Source organism: Vespa crabro, chromosome 15, assembly GCF_910589235.1.
Source record: "Vespa crabro chromosome 15, iyVesCrab1.2, whole genome shotgun sequence".
NCBI classification, from domain to species: domain Eukaryota; kingdom Metazoa; phylum Arthropoda; class Insecta; order Hymenoptera; family Vespidae; genus Vespa; species Vespa crabro.
The window spans coordinates 4,877,496-4,898,759 of NC_060969.1; the positions used below are offsets into that span (position 1 = coordinate 4,877,496).

General features: G+C 37.2%; 3 protein-coding genes across 13 annotated transcripts in view; 1 reads left to right on the top strand and 2 right to left on the bottom strand.

Annotated features, from left to right (window-relative positions):
• The window catches only part of LOC124429315 (putative sodium-dependent multivitamin transporter), a 17,936-nt gene extending 4,979 nt beyond the window's left edge, over positions 1–12,957 (bottom strand). For 3 of the 6 annotated variants that reach the window (XR_006943424.1, XR_006943423.1, XM_046974440.1), the window contains exons 1-6: positions 4,589–4,791; positions 1,511–1,632; positions 1,206–1,427; positions 597–937; positions 378–497; positions 1–244 (exon numbers count right to left, since the gene is read on the bottom strand). The exon at positions 1–244 is cut by the window's left edge and continues 74 nt beyond it. Coding sequence is in view for 4 of the 6 variants with exons in the window: in XM_046974440.1 (XP_046830396.1) it covers positions 1–244; positions 378–497; positions 597–937; positions 1,206–1,427; positions 1,511–1,632; positions 4,589–4,745 (1,206 nt within the window). In the remaining 2 variants the exon portion in view is untranslated. Of the gene's footprint in view, positions 245–377; positions 498–596; positions 938–1,205; positions 1,428–1,510; positions 1,633–2,882; positions 3,019–4,588; positions 4,792–10,959; positions 11,095–12,853 lie in introns of those variants that run through there. The other 3 variants (XM_046974442.1, XM_046974444.1, XM_046974443.1) reach the window with 3 other exon arrangements.
• LOC124429314 (protein expanded) lies at positions 2,984–15,146 on the top strand. Of its 4 annotated transcripts, XM_046974438.1 has the most exons (11): positions 2,984–3,112; positions 4,090–4,189; positions 8,391–8,470; positions 9,217–9,296; positions 9,435–9,675; positions 9,910–10,185; positions 10,289–10,454; positions 10,542–10,850; positions 10,979–11,254; positions 11,327–13,125; positions 13,204–15,146. In XM_046974438.1, exons 1-11 carry the CDS (start codon positions 2,999–3,001, stop codon positions 13,669–13,671), a joined length of 3,909 nt encoding a protein of 1,302 aa, XP_046830394.1. In that variant the 5' UTR covers positions 2,984–2,998; the 3' UTR covers positions 13,672–15,146. The 4 variants fall into 4 exon arrangements, with proteins under 4 accessions (XP_046830394.1, XP_046830392.1, XP_046830393.1 ...); XM_046974436.1 differs by having other exon boundaries at positions 10,289–10,850; XM_046974437.1 differs by having other exon boundaries at positions 10,289–10,850; positions 10,979–11,242.
• Positions 15,147–15,452: 306 nt separating this feature from the next.
• On the bottom strand, positions 15,453–21,235 carry LOC124429319 (galactose mutarotase). Of its 3 annotated transcripts, XM_046974448.1 has the most exons (6): positions 20,391–20,424; positions 17,310–17,379; positions 16,679–16,887; positions 16,196–16,563; positions 15,682–16,110; positions 15,453–15,609 (listed from the first exon to the last, which is right to left on the bottom strand). In XM_046974448.1, exons 1-6 carry the CDS (start codon positions 20,407–20,409, stop codon positions 15,529–15,531), a joined length of 1,176 nt encoding a protein of 391 aa, XP_046830404.1. In that variant the 5' UTR covers positions 20,410–20,424; the 3' UTR covers positions 15,453–15,528. The 3 variants fall into 3 exon arrangements, with proteins under 3 accessions (XP_046830404.1, XP_046830406.1, XP_046830405.1); XM_046974450.1 differs by lacking the exons at positions 17,310–17,379; positions 20,391–20,424 and adding an exon at positions 21,135–21,235; XM_046974449.1 differs by lacking the exons at positions 17,310–17,379; positions 20,391–20,424 and adding an exon at positions 17,917–18,156.
• Positions 21,236–21,264: the final 29 nt, after the last annotated feature.

Here is a 21,264-nt window from a genome sequence, read left to right on the forward strand (position 1 = left end):
CGTACTGAGTCCTGCACTGAAAATCCCAGCTATAAAAAGTCCAGGTATTCCAGGATACTTTGACAACGTGTCCATTACGTAAAGCGGCATCAGTTGGTCGTTCGAGGTGATCCTTCCCGAGTTCAAGGGATCACATTCACGATACTTCGTATATATCGACAAGCCAGCAAAGCAAATGGTCAATGACATGATAGACGCCATCGGCCAACTCCACCAAAGAGCCCGTTTGGCCGCTCCCAGATTCCTGAAAGGTACATTCGCAGGAGATAGCTATTCTTACTAAGTCGAAACACGTCGATTTAGAGATCAGATATAAAAGAAAGATATCAGAATGATTTTTTTCCATAATAGTGAAGAATCTATATGGATTTACTTACCGGACTGTTAGCATTCTTTGAACTTGAACTTGATTGACACCGTACAAGGAAAGATAGGTGAAAAAACCACCAAACGTTAGACTCCACCAAGTATGTCGTACCGTTGGATCGGGAGAAATGCTATATATTGAAATATCAAACAAAGTAATAGACTTTTGATAGATGCGAGAGAAAGATAATATTAGATATATATATATACATATGTATGATAAATATTACTTATTAAATTCCAATCGTAATCCTTCGGCTGAGATTTCCCAAATTCGTGCAAGACCACCTACATCAATCGCCGCTGTCACTATCACTGTGATAATGGCTGTAATCATGAGGGCACTTTGGAATACGTCGGTAATAATAACTGCCTTGATGCCACCAATCGCTGAGTAGAATGTACAGACCAATCCGATGCCAATCACGCTCAAACTCCTCGAGATATTTGTCGTGGCTTCCAACGCGAGTGCCGGCGCGTAGAGCACGACGCCGGTGTACAAAAGAAGTTGAAGGAAAAAGGCGACGCTGGCTAACAACCTTGTCGGCGTACCGAAACGTTTCTGAAGATACTGCAAGTGATCTCACTTTTAGATACGCCAATAAATGTAAGAATGAAAGGAACAAAGCGGATCGTACGAGCAATCATTTTAACGTTTTGACCTAATCATTTATTTATTTATTTATTTATTTATTTATTTATTTATTTATTTATTTATTTGCTTAGAATCTCGACACGTATATATACTAAAATTCAAACACACAGCACGATCCGTAAAGACTGCTTCTCTTTTCACGTGAAATAAGCGTGAAAATGATTCTCCTCGGATATGTACTCACTTCGAAAGCGCTGGTGGCGTTGAGCTTGAAGAAGACGGGCAAGTAAAAGTAGACAACGAATGCGGTGGCAATGCCGTAGGAGATGTTTATCACCATGTACTGAGAACCGTAAACGTAAATTTCCGAACTGACCCCTAGTAGGCTGACCGCCGACAAGTATGAAGCCATCAAGCCAATTGCCACTGGTATAACACTCATAGATTTGTTCGCTACAAAGTACTCCTGTAAGAAAGACACATTCTCTCTTATATAATAACACATTTTTTTTTTTTACGATCTCAGTTAATTCGTACAATTGTTTTTACCTCTGTCGATTTTTGTCGTCCACCAGTGAGCCAATAATAGACACCGATACCAGAACTAATGAGAAGCATCACCACGATCACTATATAATCTGCCATCACTAACTTAGCTGCCATATTGATAGCTTGAAGAATAAAAGATTATTTAATTTATTGATATATAATTTTAATAAAAGATAATTTTTAAAAGGGCGATCACTGATCTTATAACGATCGGACAGAACCGATGAAAATTTATTTAAAGGGACATTCTCTTTGGATTTTTTGGATCAATCATCGATCATTTAATAGCACTTGACAAACGACAGATTCAATGATGAATTAGTTTGAATGCGTCACCGTTATTGCTACAACGAGATTGTCACAGCCAGTGAAGCGATATTACATAGTATCGCGTAAATTTTAAAAAGGTGTAGGAATATCGCTTATCAGTATAATAACGTGAGTAGTGTTTATTCAAGGAGGTTTCAAAGATACGCAGCTTTTAATCTAATATGCAGCGTGTTCATTAATTTACTACTTATGAATAAGTATCGATTTGCCTCTCGTGGATGCTTTTTCAGATGTATTTCAATTATGATTGCAAAAACATGATCGAGAATACCGGTTCTCTATTTCTCAATGAAAAACTAATAATACTCCTAATCAAATTATGAGACCTAATCATATATGTACGAAACTCTTTATGCGTATCAATTATAAAAAAAATTTTAATAGAAGGCCACGATAAGAGAACGAGCAAGAAAAGTTTGATAAGCCCATGCCATTTTCGCTTGTGCATTATCATTGTAGACTTGGATTCTTTGAGTTAGGCCTTCCGGATCCAGTTTTTAAAACGCGTGATAAGAACAATAAGCGATGTGCATTAGAGTATATATATATATACTCGCGCGCCCATGTGTGTGTGTGTGTGTGTGTGTGTGTGTGTGTGTGTGTGTGTGTGTGTGTGTGTACATGTATATATACATATTCACTGCGGTTTTCTTTTTGAGCGAGCGAGCATGGGGTCGGTGATCGCGAAGAGAATGCTGTAGGGACGCAGGTTGAACGGCTGCGAAATGCGTCGCTGAGAGGTTCGATGAGGCAAGAGAGGAGAAAAGAGAGAAAGAGAGGAGCCCAGAGAGGAGAGACCGGCTTTTATAATGGCGAAGCAGCTATGCGGGTAACCGAGTAAAAGTATGAACGTGCAGCGGACCAAGTGGTGTATCCAAAGGAACGGGGTGATCGTAAAGTGGGGATGCGGGAGGGAGCGGCGGAAGGGGCGGAAGAAGGAAAATATCGGATTTACTTTCGTGCGGGTTCATCCTTCTTCGATAATGAATAAGATCATTGATCTTAGAACCCAATAAATTCTTACGAAATCTTTGCTACTTACTTTTCCTTTCTTAGGGGCAAATACAATAGGGATACGTGAATGAGTGTAATAAGGACATCTTTTTTGGATTTCAGTGCGGACGCTGGACGTAGCGGCGACGAAATGAAGCATGCAGCATGCGTGGTAGCGGTGTCACGGCTGCGCGGTCTTGCCTTCAACCTCTGGTGTCCGCCAGCCGCTACCTCGCTGTACACGCCCTTCCTGGTGATCCTCTTTACTTCGTCGTTGAGGTAAGAAGAAAGGGGCTATATTAAAATTATTACTATGATAGAACATAAAGATCGTAAAAGAGATCTATACTCTTAAGTCTCTCTCTCTCTTAAGTCAAACATCCAATGAGAAATTTTTATATGTTTGGTAACAGGACTTCACGATAATATAGGTACAAAAGATACTTAATAAGCATATGAATAGGATTACTTCCTGCTTCGAAGAATATATTGATTTTACCACGGACAATCTTTAAGGCGAAAACACAAGTATCATATTGTAAGGGATAAATTGTTCATGATAAATCGCCTGGGATCTTGAACGAGATTATTCCCAACATAGACCATGTACGTGATACCAATGTTCCCCTCCACATCGTACACTCGATAGCGTACGTTCTCATACGATAAGATCTACCTAATTATAACGAGAGACTCGTTTGTAAAGAACGAATTTAGATTCAGACTCTTCGAGGAAGTTCTTTCCTTTCTCGATCGTCATCATGTGTTAAGTTCGTTTATCGACCTCGTATATATTATCTCTGAATTGTCATTAACAATTAATCAAGTTTTTAAAAAAGAAAATATTCGAGAACAATCCTTGGACCGAAATTAAGCTCGGCAATGCTTAGGTGTAGATCGGATAGAATGATTTTATGCTGGGGGATTTGTCGGGGAGGATCGGTGTTGGCGTTGGAACGCTTCGAGGAATTCAAAATATTCGATAAGAGACGATAAATCGTCCTTCTACCTTGGCGCGCGCACGCGCATTCCACGGTCAACGTTTACGAGACGCTCTACCCATCCGGAACGAAGGAACTTTTAAATGCATTTCGTCCCTGAGATTTTCTCGCTTTTCTCGACAACAAAAAAATGTTCCCCCAATTCTTTCCATTATCATCTGCCAATCCGATTTTTATGTATGCACACACACTTATATATATATACTATTTCTATTTCTCTCTTTAACAAACTTCTTCGTTTTGTTTTTACTATAGGCTAAGTCAAGAGTAAAGGAGGTATACGCGCAGACATGTATGCTTCTCGGTCAGCAGGGCATGCGAGACTGCGAACTCTTCGGACTGGCCATATTATCCGGTGAGTAACTTTCGCTCTTGGCAACGAACACTTTACCTTAGTACATTTTTACGACTATCTCGTCATCTTCGATTTTGTCTGTCCTTGATCCCTTCGTCTTTTCCCCGTCGTTTCAAGCCAGTGATAGAAGACTCGATTAAAATGTTATCGATACATTGTACTACTCTAGATACATAGGACAATGTCATAGTTGCAACATGATCAAACTTCGTACATAGAAACAAAACTTGGCCATTTAGACACGCGCATGATGCTCCGATTCTTTCTTCCATCTCTCCCTCCCGATAAAATGTCAATGCAAAATACGCAAGAACAACGTTGAAGTGTAGAATGAAATGTAGAGGGAAAGGGTGGAAGTGGATATAAAAATTTGGTTAATCTCGTGGTCTTTATGCATACCAAGATATCCTCCTCTTCCTCCCTTCGTCGCGTCTATCGTCACCCGCCACCCTCGGCCTTCTCCTTCTACCAAGAGCAGCGAGACGAGCCGGTTCGACTGGTATCCCCACCAGCTGGACCCTTCTTGGACTTTGCGGAGCCCTGCAAACCCCTCCATTCTACATTCCAGCGGTACCCCATCACGGTGAGGCAGCGCTGGCAGGTTCTAAGGCGCGCGAGCCATACCACGACTTGAGAGGGAAAAAAAAAAGAAATATCTACTTTTTGCTTCCTATTTCCTTACCCTTTTTCCACGACGAGATCGTCGGCAAACCTACATCCTTCTTAAATTCATCCACCTAACCCTAATCAACCTTAGTCAATACGATTAGAACATTTTATCTTTCAAAGTACTCATTCGCGTTTGTACACGTCTCCCTTTTCATACTAAATTTTCATTGCACTGAGGATTCCTTTAATAAGGTATATTCTTTTAAAAAGACGGTAGGCGATAATCACTTCTTATTTTTCATCTACAAATATCAATTTTTAATTGCAATCGCGTGAATAATAAACACAAAAGGTTTTAATAGTTATCGTAAACTTTATGTGAATCATCATTTCTATCTTGAAAGGAAAAATTATGAAAATCTAGAAGAGATCTAATCCATGAATATAAAAAGATTTAAGTCGATCGTTCGAAGATATAAAGGAAGAAGGAAAGAAAGGAAGGCAAAATAAAAATTAAAAATAACAAAAAAAGAAAAAAGAGAAGGATATAAATATATATATATATATATATATATATATAAAAAGTGCAAAGAAGAGTGGCAGCATGGAGAGGAAGGTGGATAGAGTAGGATGAAGAATAGATGGAAGGAGAAATCGAAAAAAGGGGAGGAGAGTCAGGTACAAAGAATAGAAAGAGAAGCAACGCGATAAATGAGGGAGATAATAGGCTGCCTTAAGAAAGAGGATGCAAAAAACAGAGGTAGTGGAGAGCGACCAGAAAGAGAAAGAGGGAAGGAGAGAGGGGGAGAGAGAGAGAGAGAGAGAGCAAGATAGGCGGGAAGGGCTCGAGAAAGAGAGACAGAGAGAGAACGATCCCCGGGTAAGACGGTAGCTCGGTGATTTGTATAGGGCCTCTCGTATTCCACCTCCCGCCCTCACGTCTCCACCGCACGGCGTCTCCGAGCCCAGGAATGTGGAAGGAGGACTCTCTCGGAGGACGAGAATCGTCAGCGTAGAACGGCGGCTGCGGCCTTACGGAGGTAGAGGGAGGAAGAGAATGAGAGAGAGAGAGAAAAAGAGAGAAAGAGGGGCCCATAACGCGCTTGCTTGTAGCTTTAGAGTAAGAAGGAAAGAGAGGAAAGATATCAGGAGGGCCCCAGCAGGTCCAGCGGATATACACCTCGTCGGAGCCAAGCCTCCTCCTCCTCCTCCAAACGAACGAACGAGAACCTCTCTCTCTTTCTCTCTCTCTCTCTCTCTCTCTCTTTCTGTGTTACGAGCAACCTCAACGTCCTTCTCTCCCCCTTTCTTTCTTTCTTCCTTTTTTCCCCCTTTGGATTTTTTACTTTATTTTTTCTTTTCTTTTCTCTTACTTCCTTTTTCTCCTTCCCTTCTCTCCCTTTTCTTTCACTCCTCCCTTCCTTCAATCTTCCAAACCTTTCCTCCTCCTCTCTTTTTCTCTTTTCCTCTTTTCCTCTTTTTCGTTATTTTTCCTTCTTCCTTTTTCTTTCGTTCGTATAACAGCGTCCTTTCTCTGTCGAATCTCATAAGCAGCACCTCTTGCGTCAATTGCCAAACGTCAGTGGACAAGAGTCCTTCATTGATCCCCTAAGGGAAGATCGTCTGGGGATCTATATATAATATGTATCTTATTTTGCCCTTAATGTAGCAATCTAACTTTTTTTTTCTTAAGGCTCTTTGAGATTATTCTTAAAGTTTTTTATTGAAATACAAGAATGTAAAGAAAACTTCTTACATAGTATTCCCAATGATTGAAATTTAAGGAAAACAAAAGTGATAGCGTTTGAAGGATACCATTTGGAATTAGAAAGAAAGAATGAGAGTTAAAGGAATTGGCTATTTTCTGTCGTTCGGGGTCCATCCTCTCGCGAATTCCTGCCTTCGCGGTGAATTTTTGCGCACACGTGAGTCTTGCTCCGTGTGGTAAGTCAGAGAGAAAGAGTACCCGTCGAGGGAGAGAGGAGGGAGGCTTTATCGAGGTGGGGAGAACAGGACCGTCGGACTCGAAAAATCACTCCCGACAAAAAGTACCGTCCACGCAAATACTTATGCTCGGTTAAGAAGGACACGCGTGCTCTTTCATATCAAAGATACCGGCTGATCAAGAACCGATATAAAACTAGTTGAAATCGTTCTGGTGAAAAAAACATTTGCGTTTATATCTATACTTAAATATGCACACGTACACACAAACGCGCGCATGTATATATATATATATATATATATATATATATATATATGTAGCTTCAACATGACGGGAAAAGGAAAAGATATAGAAAAATCATTAAAGATAGATGTAGGAGGAAATAAAGAGGATAAGAGAAAGGGATGAAGAAAGAGGAAGGACGAAGGGGAGGAAACGTGCGATTTCAGTGGATACGATCGATCCCCATGAACTCGAATGGGTGGATGTACGAGGGATAGTGTTAGTCCTCGGGCAACATTCTCCAGTAATGGCCGGGCTGTACCTCGAGTAACACAGGTGCCCCCTTCGTCTCGAGAAGAGGAAGACCTTAAGAGAAGAAGAATAACTCGATTCCAACTACCTCTCTCTTTCTATCTTTCTCTCTTTCTTTCTTTCTTTCTCTCTCTCCCTCTCTCCCTCCCTCCCTCCCTCTTTCTCCTCCTGAATTCTCTCTCGAAGAGCTAATTATTGCTTCGAGCATGTCGTTCGGCTGATTATAGAAATCGAGACGGCTTCCTGCGGTGAATCTTTCGAAGCAAACCCAACACCACAGTTTAACTCCTACCTAATCTTCTCTACCTTACGTTAGATAACATTTTTGGTTCGCTATAGTCTTTCTCTTGGTTTTTGCTTTTTTTGAAAAAACAACGAGTATCTAGAAAATTTGTAAAATGAATTATTATCGTTAATGCGATGATTAATCTTTTCCCTTCATCGATCATCATCATCATCATCGTCGTCGTCGTCGTCATCATCATCATCATCATCATCATCATCATGCTCGATGTCTCTAAGGGTGACGAAATTTTGCAACGGATCGTTGTAAGAAAAAGCATCTCGTTGTACTTCGAGTGTCCGGCCCCATGTGGCCAGGACAAGTTTTCGGGAAGTCTCCTCTCATTCAAGAACATCTCTTACAGCGAGAAGGAGTTCTTTCATTGTTTCGCTCGTTTAGGAGAGCATTGGTATTTCGGCCCGATCGGTCGTTGGCAAAAAAAGATTCGAATAAAGAAGGAGAATGGATACCTCAGCATGGAAGAACCATATCGGGACAGGCGCGAGCTCGAGCGCGTGACTCGTACAGGTTCATATGGGTCAGGCAAGGCATCGAGTGTGTTCCCCTTGCTATATAATAGATCTCTTCTCTAACTCGTACTATAATCATCCTCTCATTCTCTCTTTCTTTTGACATAGAAATTACGCTACAAATTAAACATCGAGTCAATATTATTCGTAAAGTTTCATCTCAGGATAATAAAGGGATAATTGCATTTCACGTTAGTATTAGAAGATTAAAAAAAAATATTCTATTACAATATCCTTTTGGTAATAGAAATAGTAAAACGTATCGTGGGATAAATCATTAAGACCATTGATATGTTACAGATGGCGAATACCTTTTCGTGGACCCCGATAATAAATTGAGCAAGTACGCGCCGAAGAATTGGCGAAATTCGCACACTTACGTAAGTGAAAACGTATTCCCTTATCAATCTCTGATTAAATTATCAAAACGTATCCACTTTATTTTTCATGAAACTCTCGGGAATCTTCGTCGCTCGTACCGAACATGAATCGTACACCAAAGTCCATCGTACGGATGGTAAAATTGGCATGATTTTAGTAGCGACTGTACTCTCGGAAGCATCCCGCGCGCGCTGATGCCAAGAGAGGGAACGGGTGTCGGAGAGGGCGGCTCCAAAGAAGGGCGAGAGAGTAGCTCGGTCGGGCGCCGAAGGGAAGAAGGGGGCCTTGGACAGCCTCACGAACGGGAGCGGAGGACACGGAGACGGAAAAGGACTGGAGTAGTAGAAGGGAAAGAAAGAGGGCTTGAGGGGTTAGGTAGAAAGGGAAAAATATGCACGATGATGCTGGATTAATATTTATAGTTGCTAAAATATGCGGGCTCTCGGCTATAATTTCCTACGATTCGTAGCCCTTCGTCCTCGTCTCTAGGCCCTTTCCAAAGGGGAAAAAGAAAAAAAAAAAAGAAAGAGAAAAGAAAAAAAGAAAAATACAACAGTAGTCCCCTTTCTATGTTCAATTTTCGACTACCGATTATATTCGCTACCGTGTCTGGCTTCCGACTTCTTTCTTTATTCGGTCCCCGACTCGTGCTATATAGCTTTTGACAACACTTTGACTTGAAAGACTTTCGAAAAGTTCCTTTTCTTCGAGCTGATCGCTTCAGTTTCTTGGATTTGGGTTTCAGGGTTTGGACAGCAGCGGAAGACCCGCTTTTATACTTTACTTTCGTGTTCGTTACTACGTCGATACGCCATTGCTGTTAAGGTAAGACAACGACGATGTATGTTTTCATCGAAGAAAAGAATTTAAGTAATATAAAGTCTCTTGTAAACGATAAGAATAGACTTAATGTCGAAGCAATTAGATATCCTTTGGTTTATCAATAACTTGATATTGTTTCAGCGATGAAACTACGCGACATCACTACTACCTGCAGCTACGGGACAACGTCGTTAGACATGGCGGCGGAGTGGAGAGTCTTCATCCTCACCATCCCCTTCACGAACCTTCGATCGTTACGCCATTGCTCACGCTCGCTGGGCTCGCCCTCCAGGCCGACCTTGGCGATTACTCTGAAGAACGACACAGACCGCACGCTGGATCCGTCGGCTATTGCAAGCCCACGGATTATCTTCCTCCTCACGTACGACCCATTTGTACTTACTCTTCTTTCTTTCTTTCTTTCTTTCTTTCTTTTTCTTATTTCCTTGTAGTATTTTGTGAAGGTTAAGTAGTTGTAGGAGAAATCTACTATGATTGGTCGTCCACTTTTCAAATGAGAATGATTAGCAAATATTATAAATTGGATTAATCCTACTCGGTCTCTAACTATGACGAGAAAGAAAGTCAGGGGTCTTTTTTTTGGATTTCTCTTTAGATGTGCCTCGAGTCGAGCGTGCTCGCCGTCCTCGCAGCTCAACACAGAGATAATCGTGGCCTCTCGAGGGAGGAGGCAGAACTCCAATACATCCGGGAGGCGTTGTTGTTGGAGGCGCCGCTCAACGCTCACCTATATCGGTTGCGAAGAAGCAAAAACGAGGCTGGTCCAGGAAGGATACTCCTCGCGATTTGCGCTCGCGGTGTGCGAGTCTACGCCGAGGAGGAGACACCACGTATCTTTGCCTGGAACAATATCGGCAAGCTGTGCTTCGACGTACGTAGAATAAAAATATCAGATCACTTTCATCTTTTAAGAATGATAAATTCTTTTTTGAAGATCTCGATTGCATAGAACCTATTCTTGTTCTTATCAACAGCGAAAGAAGTTCGAAATACGTGCGGTCGATCAACCGGACAAACTCACTCTCTACAGTGGTTGCGATGACAAGAGCAAGTTACTCTTGGGATTGTGCCGAGACACTCATCAGTTTTCCATGGCTATAGCACCCAGAGTAAATGAAGCGAAAAGAAGAGAAGAGGAAGGTATGCCTCGTCATATTTGTATGATGTTTGACGATGATTTCGATGTTGTTGGATCGTTTATCACGAATAATTCATTGGATATTTCAGAGAGAAAAGTGTTGAGAGATTGTTACATGTATCCTGCCCGTTGCAAATTGAGTTTAACGACGCGTGGAGCACGTGGCGATCAACGAATATCCGTTATCTCGAGCACTTCGTCAAATACAACCTCTGGTATAGTCAGCGATCGAGTTCACAGCGAAGATGAGCCAGATACAGCGCCAGCTTCGACTGAATGCTTGCCTCGCCTCACCGAAAATAGTTCTCATCCGAGTATTCAAACTGGAATACCCAATGGTAGCGAAACGAACGCAGGTGATCGTTCAGTACCATCTCCGCCAATGTCTATCGTTGATGGTAGGTCTTGACTCGTGGTCCATACCGATTGTACATTTTTACGATATAAACAAGAAAAGAAAAAAAAAAAAAAAAGAAAAAAAGAGAAAAAGACAACAACAACATTTACCTTAGAACTTTATTTCTAGAAGTCGATGGTGCCGAAACTACGCCTTCATCAGCATTACGACTTGTTTCGAGTACAAACACTGTGGCTGATGGTTCTCAGTGCAGCAGTAGTTGTAGTACAGTGGTCGTTGCAAATGCACCTAATAATGGAGTTCAAAGAATGCGTCGAGCTTCGGCTACATCGAGTTTGGAGCTCGGTTATTCTCATACGGCTCAGAATTCGGCTGTTTCTTCTGAAACTGCTAGTTTCCCGGGTGCTATCTACGATAGGTGTAGAAAGACTGGTAAATATACAGGTAAAAGAAAACGTGTCGATAGATATAAAAATTTTTAACACTATGAATTTTGAAATAAACTGACCTATCTAGGTACAGACATCGCCAGTGAAACGAGCGGCGTATACACTTTAAGAAGTAGCGAGATGCAGGATGAAAGAATCGGCGATCTTTATTCGCCAACCAGTGGTACTAATGAATCCTCTGCGGCTAGCGACGTTTGTGCATTGAGTTCCGTTCAATCTACCACCGACGAGGCTTCCGTGACTTCAGGATTTTACACGATTCATAGCGGTTTAAGATCTGAAACGAGCGATATTTATACGGACGATATCGGAACGGAAGATCAAGAACCCATTTACAGTCTTTGCAAAGGCGATGAAGAGGTTGACAATGTAGTGTCGCTCGATGGGAAACTCGAAGAATCGAGATCACGAAGCAACAGTATAATAAGCACGGGAAGCTTTAGAGGAGACGGTAGTGATCCTTCGAACGTTGGACCATTGTTATCTGCCGATGAACTTTCCGATTTAATAGTGGGACGTTATCCACCTCGCAAAACCATCAGTAACTCGATGGATTCCGATTGTGACTATGTCACTATGCCACCTCCACCTCCTCCACCTAGAACTGACAGTGACAGACAGCTTCCACCTCCTCCTCCTTATCCAATAACGATGGATTATTCGTCTATACACTCGGCAAGATCCAAAATACCGAACGTCGAACGAGAACCACCACCCCCACCACCTTACAACGCCAGTCGAGCTGATTTCACGGGTTTAACTTTAAGAATGCCTATGATACCACCTCCTACACCACCCAGAAACGATGCAGTGACGCCAAGAGAACCACCGCCACCTCCGCCACCTTATCCCGAGATGTCTGACAATAGCAGGCAAGAAACGATCTCTGCTCTCTATCCTACAGCGATCGATGAGGACATCGTTTCTCGAATTGCTTCGTCGAAAATAAATGCAGTTATCACTGGGAGCCATCCAAATCTTTCGTGTAACGCAGGTATTACCGAGGTACCACTGATCATTCCAAAGGCTCCACCTAGAATACAACCACCTACATATCCGGGCGATAAGATGAAACCTACTCCAGTGCACGCACCTGTCGCTGCACTCGTGGTCGGCCCTAACAATTATTTGGACGTTCATGCTTCCCGCACTGGTCCGGTATTATTACCCTACTTAGGTTCCCCACCACCGCCCCCGCCACCACCACCTCCGCCACCATCTCCTCCACCACCAATGCTACATCCTAGACAACCACCGCCACCACCACCTAGTTTAGCCACCGTTTACACTAGCCAAGTGGCTAGATCACAAATAGAACAGTACAAACAACAACTCTACTCGGACGTCGATTACGTGATGTTCCCATTGAAGGATCCAGCTGTTTCGAAACAGGAATACATCGATGCAAAACAGGGATCCTTATTAGCCGCTATGGCTGCTTATCCACCTCCGCCTTATCCGTCGTTCAACAACAAATCGGCAATCATGTATCGTAGTACTCCCTACCTCCCTGGCTCCTCATTCTCATCACCAACGAAGTATGCTTCCAATCAAAATCTTAGCACCAGCGACAATAGTTCGAATAGTTACTTACTACACAATAGCTTGAGCAGCCCTTACGCTGCCAGTACAAGCTCCTTATACAGCGGTGTCACATGTTCCTCGAATGGCAGTCAGAGTCTCAGAAGAGAATTACCAACGCTCGCTCATCCTCACACTTTGCACGCGTTCTCTAGAACAAAGAGTGACGATAATATTTTGAAATGCTTCGATTCTCCATCGGGAACAAAGATGAAATCTTTACCACATGCCAAGCAACATCGTAGATTGCCACCGCCACCTCCTCCACCACCGTACGAAATACAAGTAAGATTTAATAATATAATCTATTATCTTATTATAATTATCATGTTTTATCGATCGACTTTTTTTCTCTTCTCTCAGACTCTTGACAAAAATCAACCGTTACCATCGTGCCCAGAGAACGTCGCATTAAAAAAATTAATCAAGCCATCGACCGAAGAAGAACCCGAAGGTGGAAAAGAAGATGGGATGTTGGATATACGAACTTTGCGTGAAAAGAGTCGAAACTTGGATCTCCCATTGATATCTGCTCTATGTAACGATCGCTATTTGTTAAAGCAAACTAAAGCATTTGTGATGCCAAAACATCCTAGCGAATCGAACTCGTTTGCTCTTGCTAAAAGCACTTCCAGAAACGGCAATGGAATGGGATCTTCCAATAGGAATAAATATCCTGTAAGTGGATTGTCAACGACACAGATAACGAAGCCACCGAGAAAGTCGTCGACGAGTACTCACAAACATCCAGCTGAACCGAAGGGAAACGCTTATAAGGTGAACACAACGTTATCTGGGAAGAAAGATTCCTCAAAAACGTCTCACTCGTAATATATAACGCATATCAATGGATTATCTTATCTGTGGCGTCTAGAGTATATCTTGATAACAAATGAATGATCATGTACCTTTGTCGTGTGTTGCCTCTGTGTTATTGTTAAGTTTTTACGTGAACTATAGAACATCCTGAATCACGAAAGGCCAATATTAAAATACTTCTAATGCTCAGGGTGCCAACCTCGATGTGTACTTTGTTGACGTTTCACTCGGTAATCCTAAAAGCGAAGAGATATTTTCTATCTACGCATATTACCTAATCTTTAGAATTTACATACAAGCAGTACAAGGCCTCGTCATTATTGTACATTACTCGTTACGATCTTATCTCTCTCTTTTTCTTTCTCTTTCTCTCTCTCTCTCTCTCTCTTTCACTCACACAAACACACTCTCACTCGAATTCGATGACTTCGAATGGGTGCTAATACGGTACCAATGTCCTATACTTTTTTCTTTTTTTTTTTTTTTTTTTTTTTTCTTTACGTTGGGAGGTTATGAAGGACTGATATTAAGCACGTGAACTTCGTCAAACGTACGTCCTTCTATGCATTTTGACAATAATAAATTGTACTTTTGCTTATGATACGTTTATCCGATACTCGATAAAATGCTTTTTTGCTTTAGAACAATTTAAAACCTACGTACGATATTCGTCAAACAAATTTGCACGAATCTCTAAAGTGATCTTGCTCAAAGTGCGAACATATTAAATATTTATTTCGTAGAAAGAACGTTGTGTTATTAGATATTTTCAATAAATAATATTTTTGCTTTCGTAAAAAATTAGGTACTCGTATAAAACTTACGATTAGACGATTACATGATGTTTTAATGGATTTCTTTGGACTCTGTCGGTTCTATTAAAGATCGATAATATAAAACATTGTGCAGTTTTATCTTCGCTGTATTTTTATTAGCGTATAATAAATATTTTCGTCGGAAAAATTTCCATTTATAATCGTTGCAAAGATTTTGACGATAATCTAAAATTACTTTTATAAAGAATCTCAAATATAACCTAATAGTGGTATACTTTAATTGCAACGATATTTCGTTTAGACAAATTATTTCAACGAGTCCAAGGCAAAACTTCATTTTTGCGGTACCTTTTTTTCATATCTTTAAGTATTATATTTATTCTCACAATTTTATTTTGCTATGTCAATCGATACTCGCTTTATATTTCTCTCTCCCTCCCACTCTCTCTCTCTCTCTCTCTCTCTCTCTCTCTCTCTCTCTGTCTCTCTCTCTCTCTCTCTCTATCTTGTTAAAATATTTGTAAAAGACGATACGTCTTGCGCAATAACGATTGCGTTATCGTTAATGAATTTTGAACATTCCTAAATGTTAATTAGAACACCTAGGAAAACAACCGAAATTGTGAAGATACAGAAAATTAATTTTGGTAAATAAAATGTATAATTATAAGTTTTGAATATAAGAGGAGAAATAGATTTCTTTTTGCAAAATCATCTTTCAATATCTATCATAATCGGTACCTGCTATCATGTGGATTCTATAAACAATATTATGGATAAATTATTAATAATTACATTTATAGACATAACAAATATAGATAAAAAGAAATCATTCGGTAATCATTCTGATAAAAATCCCTGTAAAATCAAACATTTAGCACCACCTAACGTAAAACATTTAAACTAATTTTGAAATATAACTTCTCTGATGATAAGTACCACTCTTTTTAGTTATGAACTTACAACGCCATCTAACAAAATTAACGGCAGAGCATAAACGATAAAAATGATTCAATATGCATTATTGATATTATTTATTTATACCTCCTATTTACTTTTCATGAATATATATATATATATATATAAAATTCTTTTACTTCTTAACTCCAAACTTGTAGCAGACAGTGTGCAAATATAATTGCGCTGGCCTCAGAATACTATTTGGAAAGTTTGCCTGGAACAGTATCATATTTGATAAAATCTAAATTTTGTTAATATTATGCATTCGTATAAAACAATGACTCACGTGATTAACAGCATCAGGATAATTTTGTGTTTCCAAACATAGAGCACCGTGTCGAAAATAATGTTTTCCATCTTTCCCAGATATACCGGTGGTATTAAAAGCAGGTAGAGAATTAGCTGTATAAAATTGGACACCTGGTTGATTCGAATGGACTGTCATATATCTACCTGAACTTGTGTGTTCGACTTCCGCAACGAATTGATTCATATTGGTATTATCAGTTTTTTCGGGCAAACAAAAATTGTAATCATATCCACCGCCAGGTACTTTATCGATGACATCACCGAGTACCGTCGGTCTTCTAAGATCCATTATGCTATTCTTAACAGATCTAATTTCTCCGGTAGGAATACTGTTTGAATCCGTAACAGTCCAACGATCAGCATTGAGAACGATTCGATGATTGTACAATTCCTTTGCATTAGTTCCCTAAAAGAAAGAATTCGATTTATTCGACAATAAATTCGACAATAAATTTGTTAATTAATGATGATAATTAATGATAATAACGTACATGACCGGCGAGATTGAAATACGCATGATTAGTTAAATTAATGGGAGTGGGTTTACTAGCGAAACTTTTCATTTCAATGCACAATCTTCCATCGTTCGATAATCTAAACTTTGCTGATGCGATTACGGCTCCAGGATAACCTTCGTCTCCGTCCTCGCTTAACAGGGTCATCACGACAGCATCATTATCGATTGTAGCATTCCATATTTTAAAACTCCAACCTTTCGTACCTCCATGAAGACTATTCTCGCCGTTATTTCGTGATAGTTTATATACTTTACCATCCAAAACGAAACGTCCCTTTGCAATACGATTTGCGACTCGACCAACCGTTGCACCGAAATACGGATTATCGGAAGATAAATAGCCTACGGAAAAGAAATATTTAAGGATGAAAATTTAAGTATAATAACAAAACAAAACAAAAAAAAAAAAAGAACGAAAGGAAAAAAATAGATCCAAAAAGAGAAAAATTATCTATACCAGATATATTATCGAAGCCAAGTAGTATGTCCTCTACATTGCCATATTTGTCTGGTGTTTTGATATTAGTTATCGTCGCACCGTACGTGATAATATCCACTTCTTGACCAGCTTCATTTTTTAACGTATATTTTTCTACGTCTCGTCCATTAGCCGATCCCCAATTTTGGACCGTTACTAAATTTGATTTACAATCGCTCATAGCAAATCTATACGAAAAGTGGATTGATTAAAAAAAAAAAAAAAAAAAAAAAAAAGCCTTTGTTATCGCAGATATATACGCATACATATGACGATTATATTTTGAAAGAATTAAAGAAAGAAAAAAAAGACAAGGAAAAAGAATTCGAAACACTATGATTATCGATATATTTGCGATAGGATATCGCTTTATTAAAATTAAATATGATATCTTATCTATCTATAATGTTAATCAAAATTCCATAAAATATTGTTGAACATTGTACGATAACATAAAGTACAAGCATGAACTTGAAAGTTAATTGCAAAGATAGATGAGTTAAGTATTATTCGACATGCATACGTATATATGTCGACTTTAAACTTCGTTATACAAATATTTCTTCTTTCATTTTAATTCTATTTAACACAAAATCAAATGAGAACTTACGTATTTGTTTTTAATCTGTTCCGAATAAAATCACTGTACTTACTAAATCCTTCGCGATAATTTCGAATGACTATATGCACATTAAATGGAATGATAAGGGATCAAACGTAAATATTTCTTTTTTTTTTTTTTTTTTTTTTTTCTTTTTTAAGATTAATTGAATATTTCTTCCGTATATAACTAGTGACATCTGTTAGTATCAATGAAATTATTTCTCATATAATTTCATTAAAAAATTAAATTAATTATGCGTACATATATATATATATATATATAGTCACACGCGTATTATATTAATTATTCAATTAGAATGTATAAAAAATTGTAGTGTACTTTTTTTTTTGAATATTTATGCACTATTACGTCTGATCACTAGATGACTCTGTTAGCCGATATACGAGATTGAAAGTATCTTACTTATTGAAGATGCATTTGCGTTTTATATTGATGTTAATGATAATACGATATAACCTACAATTATTTTTCTTATGGTTAACATGAAACTTACACATTTCTATTTTATCTGTATCTTTTATTTTACAATTTAATATAAAAACGAATTCAATTTAAATCTATAATTGCAAATAAATGTTGTTAAATATCTTACGCAATTAGTTGCATGAACAACAAGACTTGTTGTTTTTTCGACATAATGAAGAATAGGCTCAATGGGATATATATCACGAATATTAAAAATATAATCAACTTCAATGAAAATAAGTGACAATAGTTATTAATAAAAAAAAAAAAACATTTCCGAACATCACAGGTTAACGTAAACTCGAAGACTGAACTATTAAAGGAGGAATAAATTTTCTCAGCGAACTAATAACCACCTTAACATCTGTCGAGTGAGAAATTATCGATGTTATTTCAATGATATTAAAGTGACGAATTAATGACAACACTTGTTAATTTACATATGTATATCGATCGATAATTTATGAAAAAAAATAACTAATGAATTTATCAGGCTTAAGTTTCAAATGTATTGTGTCGCACAAATGATATATGTATATTAAATATATACGAAACAAAAGAAAAAAAAAATAATAGTATTAGTGCAATTTATGCGAGTACGAATAGTTTGCTATAATAAATGCATCTTAGTCATAGCAGGTACCATCATCAGTCATTAGAAATTAATAGTTGCAACTTTTTGCGTCGTATGTGTTAATCGTCTTTATCTGTAAAATAAAAAATTACTTTTCTCTCATTACAAATTTTTATCGGAAAATCGATAAAATTAATCTTTCTATTTTCAACTATTTCCTTCTTTCAACGCACATATATTTTAATAATTTATCTAATTAATAACCATATAAATATATATATAAGATATGAAATAAAAAAAGGGCACTAATTTAAATAGTACAGTCGTCATTTAAAATTTGTCTTTTAAAAACAATTAAAATTGTTACTTCATTTAAAATAGATCATTAGAAATAGTTAAAGTATTTTCTAATAATTATTACGTTCGAACGAAGATCGTAAATATATTAATCAATCGGATAAATCTTAATGAAAAACACTTGTATTCAGAATTAAACTGTCTCGATTGCTGATGTCTGAAAATACTACTCGCTCATTTCTAAATTGAATCAAGGTTGTTACGTAGATAGGAACTATTAAAAAATTTGTGGGGAAACAAGAACATGTTAATTTTCGCATTAATGTCTTTTTAATTATAGCTCCTTTTTTTCTTTTCTATTCTTTTTCACTTTATTTAAAATATAAATTTAAAAGATACATTTTATGTCATTTATATTGGACCGATACGAGAAACTGTATAAATTTTTTGAAACGAAAAGATTAAAATGATAAAGATTTATTTTTTAAATACACACATAAAAAAAAGAAAAAAAAAAAGAAAGAAAAAAAAAGAAGAAAAAAGAAAAAAATATTGAATCTGAAAGAAAAATTATAGAGGCTTTTTTAAATTTTACACCTCTAGTATAATAAATAAGTCATTAAATCTGAATATTTCACGATTTTAATGATATAAATTGTTCTTATCGTCGTTCAAATACGATATATTTATGGAGAATTTTTATTGTGATTAAGAAATACGTAAATACGACGTCATACAAGTTTTATTGGGCGTTTGTAGTAAAGCTTATCTTTTGAGTCGATAAGGTAAAATATTTCGATTATACAAGATGTATATTAATGTTTCTTACATTCCATCACGTATCATAGACTGCATTATATGCAATTACACTGACTATTTTGAAATTTGCCGATGCACATTTTGCGAATGCACTTAACCTATCTTCATAATTGAAAAGATCGAGGAAATAGGAAGAAAACGTGAAATCTAATGATACCAATGTATGCTGCTCACAAGTGCATAATCTATGCAATTTAATTCAAACAATCCTAAGAAACTAACTACGTCAATTTTCTTGCTATCATTCTTCAAGTACACTTAAACTACAAATTACATACATATATATATATATATAATAAGTACTTAGCGATGCATACGTAACGAAAAGATAACATCGAATATAATCATCTTTTTAAACAATACGCAGATTTAAGAAAATCTTCCCGTTCGATGTCATTTCCACGAAATCGACCTAATAAATTCATAAAGTGTAGACGAAAGATTAAATTTCCTCGTTGTATGGTATGCACATGTATGCAACATCGTATAACGTGAACTTCGTAACGTGAACACTGAACGAGCCACATAACCTAAACTAATTAGAAATCAAACTGTTCGTATATTTCCATTGTTAGAAGATTCTAGAAGGTATATTTTCAATTGATTTCTTATTGTTTTAATTGTAATCATCGAGCACATTTCTCCAATACAAGTTTTTTTTATGGCACAGTAATATAATATTTATTAATACGTTTATGTATACTATAAATTATTTATTTATTTTTTTTTTTTTTTTCTTTTAATTACGAGTTTATTTTTTTTGCTTTCTAATGATCTATTTTAAATGACGACTGTACTATTTAAACGAGTGCCCTTTTTTATTTCACATCTTATATATATATATATATATATATATATATATATTTCTATGATTATTAATTTGATAAACTATTAAAATTATTTTTCCATACGAAATAAAAACACTCTCATGTTGAACGTTCGATCTTATATACATAAGTAATTAAATATAAGACGTTTTAATATCGCACGACGATAACGATAAAACCGGAAAGTATCTGAGAAAGATTATTATGCACGTTCTTTGCTAATGCGACGGTAGAATTTAATGAATGTTAAATCCAACCAATTCGATACACAATGTCGCTTAAATTTTAATAACTATGTAATTTTAATAAAATTTTAATAAGTAATTTAAATAGTATGTTGATATCGAAAACAATTTAATAAATTTCTTGGTCTTCTTGATACGAGGAGTACAATTAAAGTAGACAGATAAATAGTAGAAGGTTGAAGTGCAATAAGAGTAAACAACAATATACGTGATGAATCATACATGTTTAAGTGTTATTAGCAAAAAACTATTCAACGAAAAATTTTCTCAACTATGTAAATATATATCGATAATCATTCATTATCTGTAACTCTTATTTATCATATTGCATATTACAGTTTTTTCCTTTGAAACAATTCTTTTTTTTTTTTTTTTTGTCAAATAACAACAATAATCTCAACAGATATTTATTCTAAGAAGAATAATATTAGTCGAAGAAAACAATGACCTATTTTTTGAGGATTATTAGTTTTAACAGTTTGTAACACTGACGTAATACGAACAAAAGAATAATTTACATGCAAGGTCATGTGGAAATGTGGAATCTTACGGTTAAATGATACAATAATAACGTGAGAATTACCATCGATGCATTTCCTTTCTTAATGAGTTTCTTATTAAGATTTCCTTGATGTTATTTAGTCGATGTTTATTATCTGAGTAATATACAGAAAGTAACGCCATTTTTTCTTTATCTAAAAGATGATTGGTTA

Bases quoted from the DNA above. Each gene is read 5' to 3' on its own strand.
- LOC124429314 (XM_046974436.1), top strand. From the start codon at position 2,999: ATGCGTGGTAGCGGTGTCACGGCTGCGCGGTCTTGCCTTCAACCTCTG. The intron at 8,471-9,216 runs GTAAGTGAAAAC...TTTGGGTTTCAG, and splicing joins GGCGAAATTCGCACACTTAC to GGTTTGGACAGCAGCGGAAG. The intron at 10,186-10,288 runs GTACGTAGAATA...TCTTATCAACAG, and splicing joins TCGGCAAGCTGTGCTTCGAC to CGAAAGAAGTTCGAAATACG.
- LOC124429319 (XM_046974448.1), bottom strand. The intron at 16,888-17,309 runs GTAAGTTCTCAT...CTTTTCGTATAG, and splicing joins AACAGATTAAAAACAAATAC to ATTTGCTATGAGCGATTGTA. The intron at 16,111-16,195 runs GTACGTTATTAT...TCTTTCTTTTAG, and splicing joins ATTTCAATCTCGCCGGTCAT to GGAACTAATGCAAAGGAATT.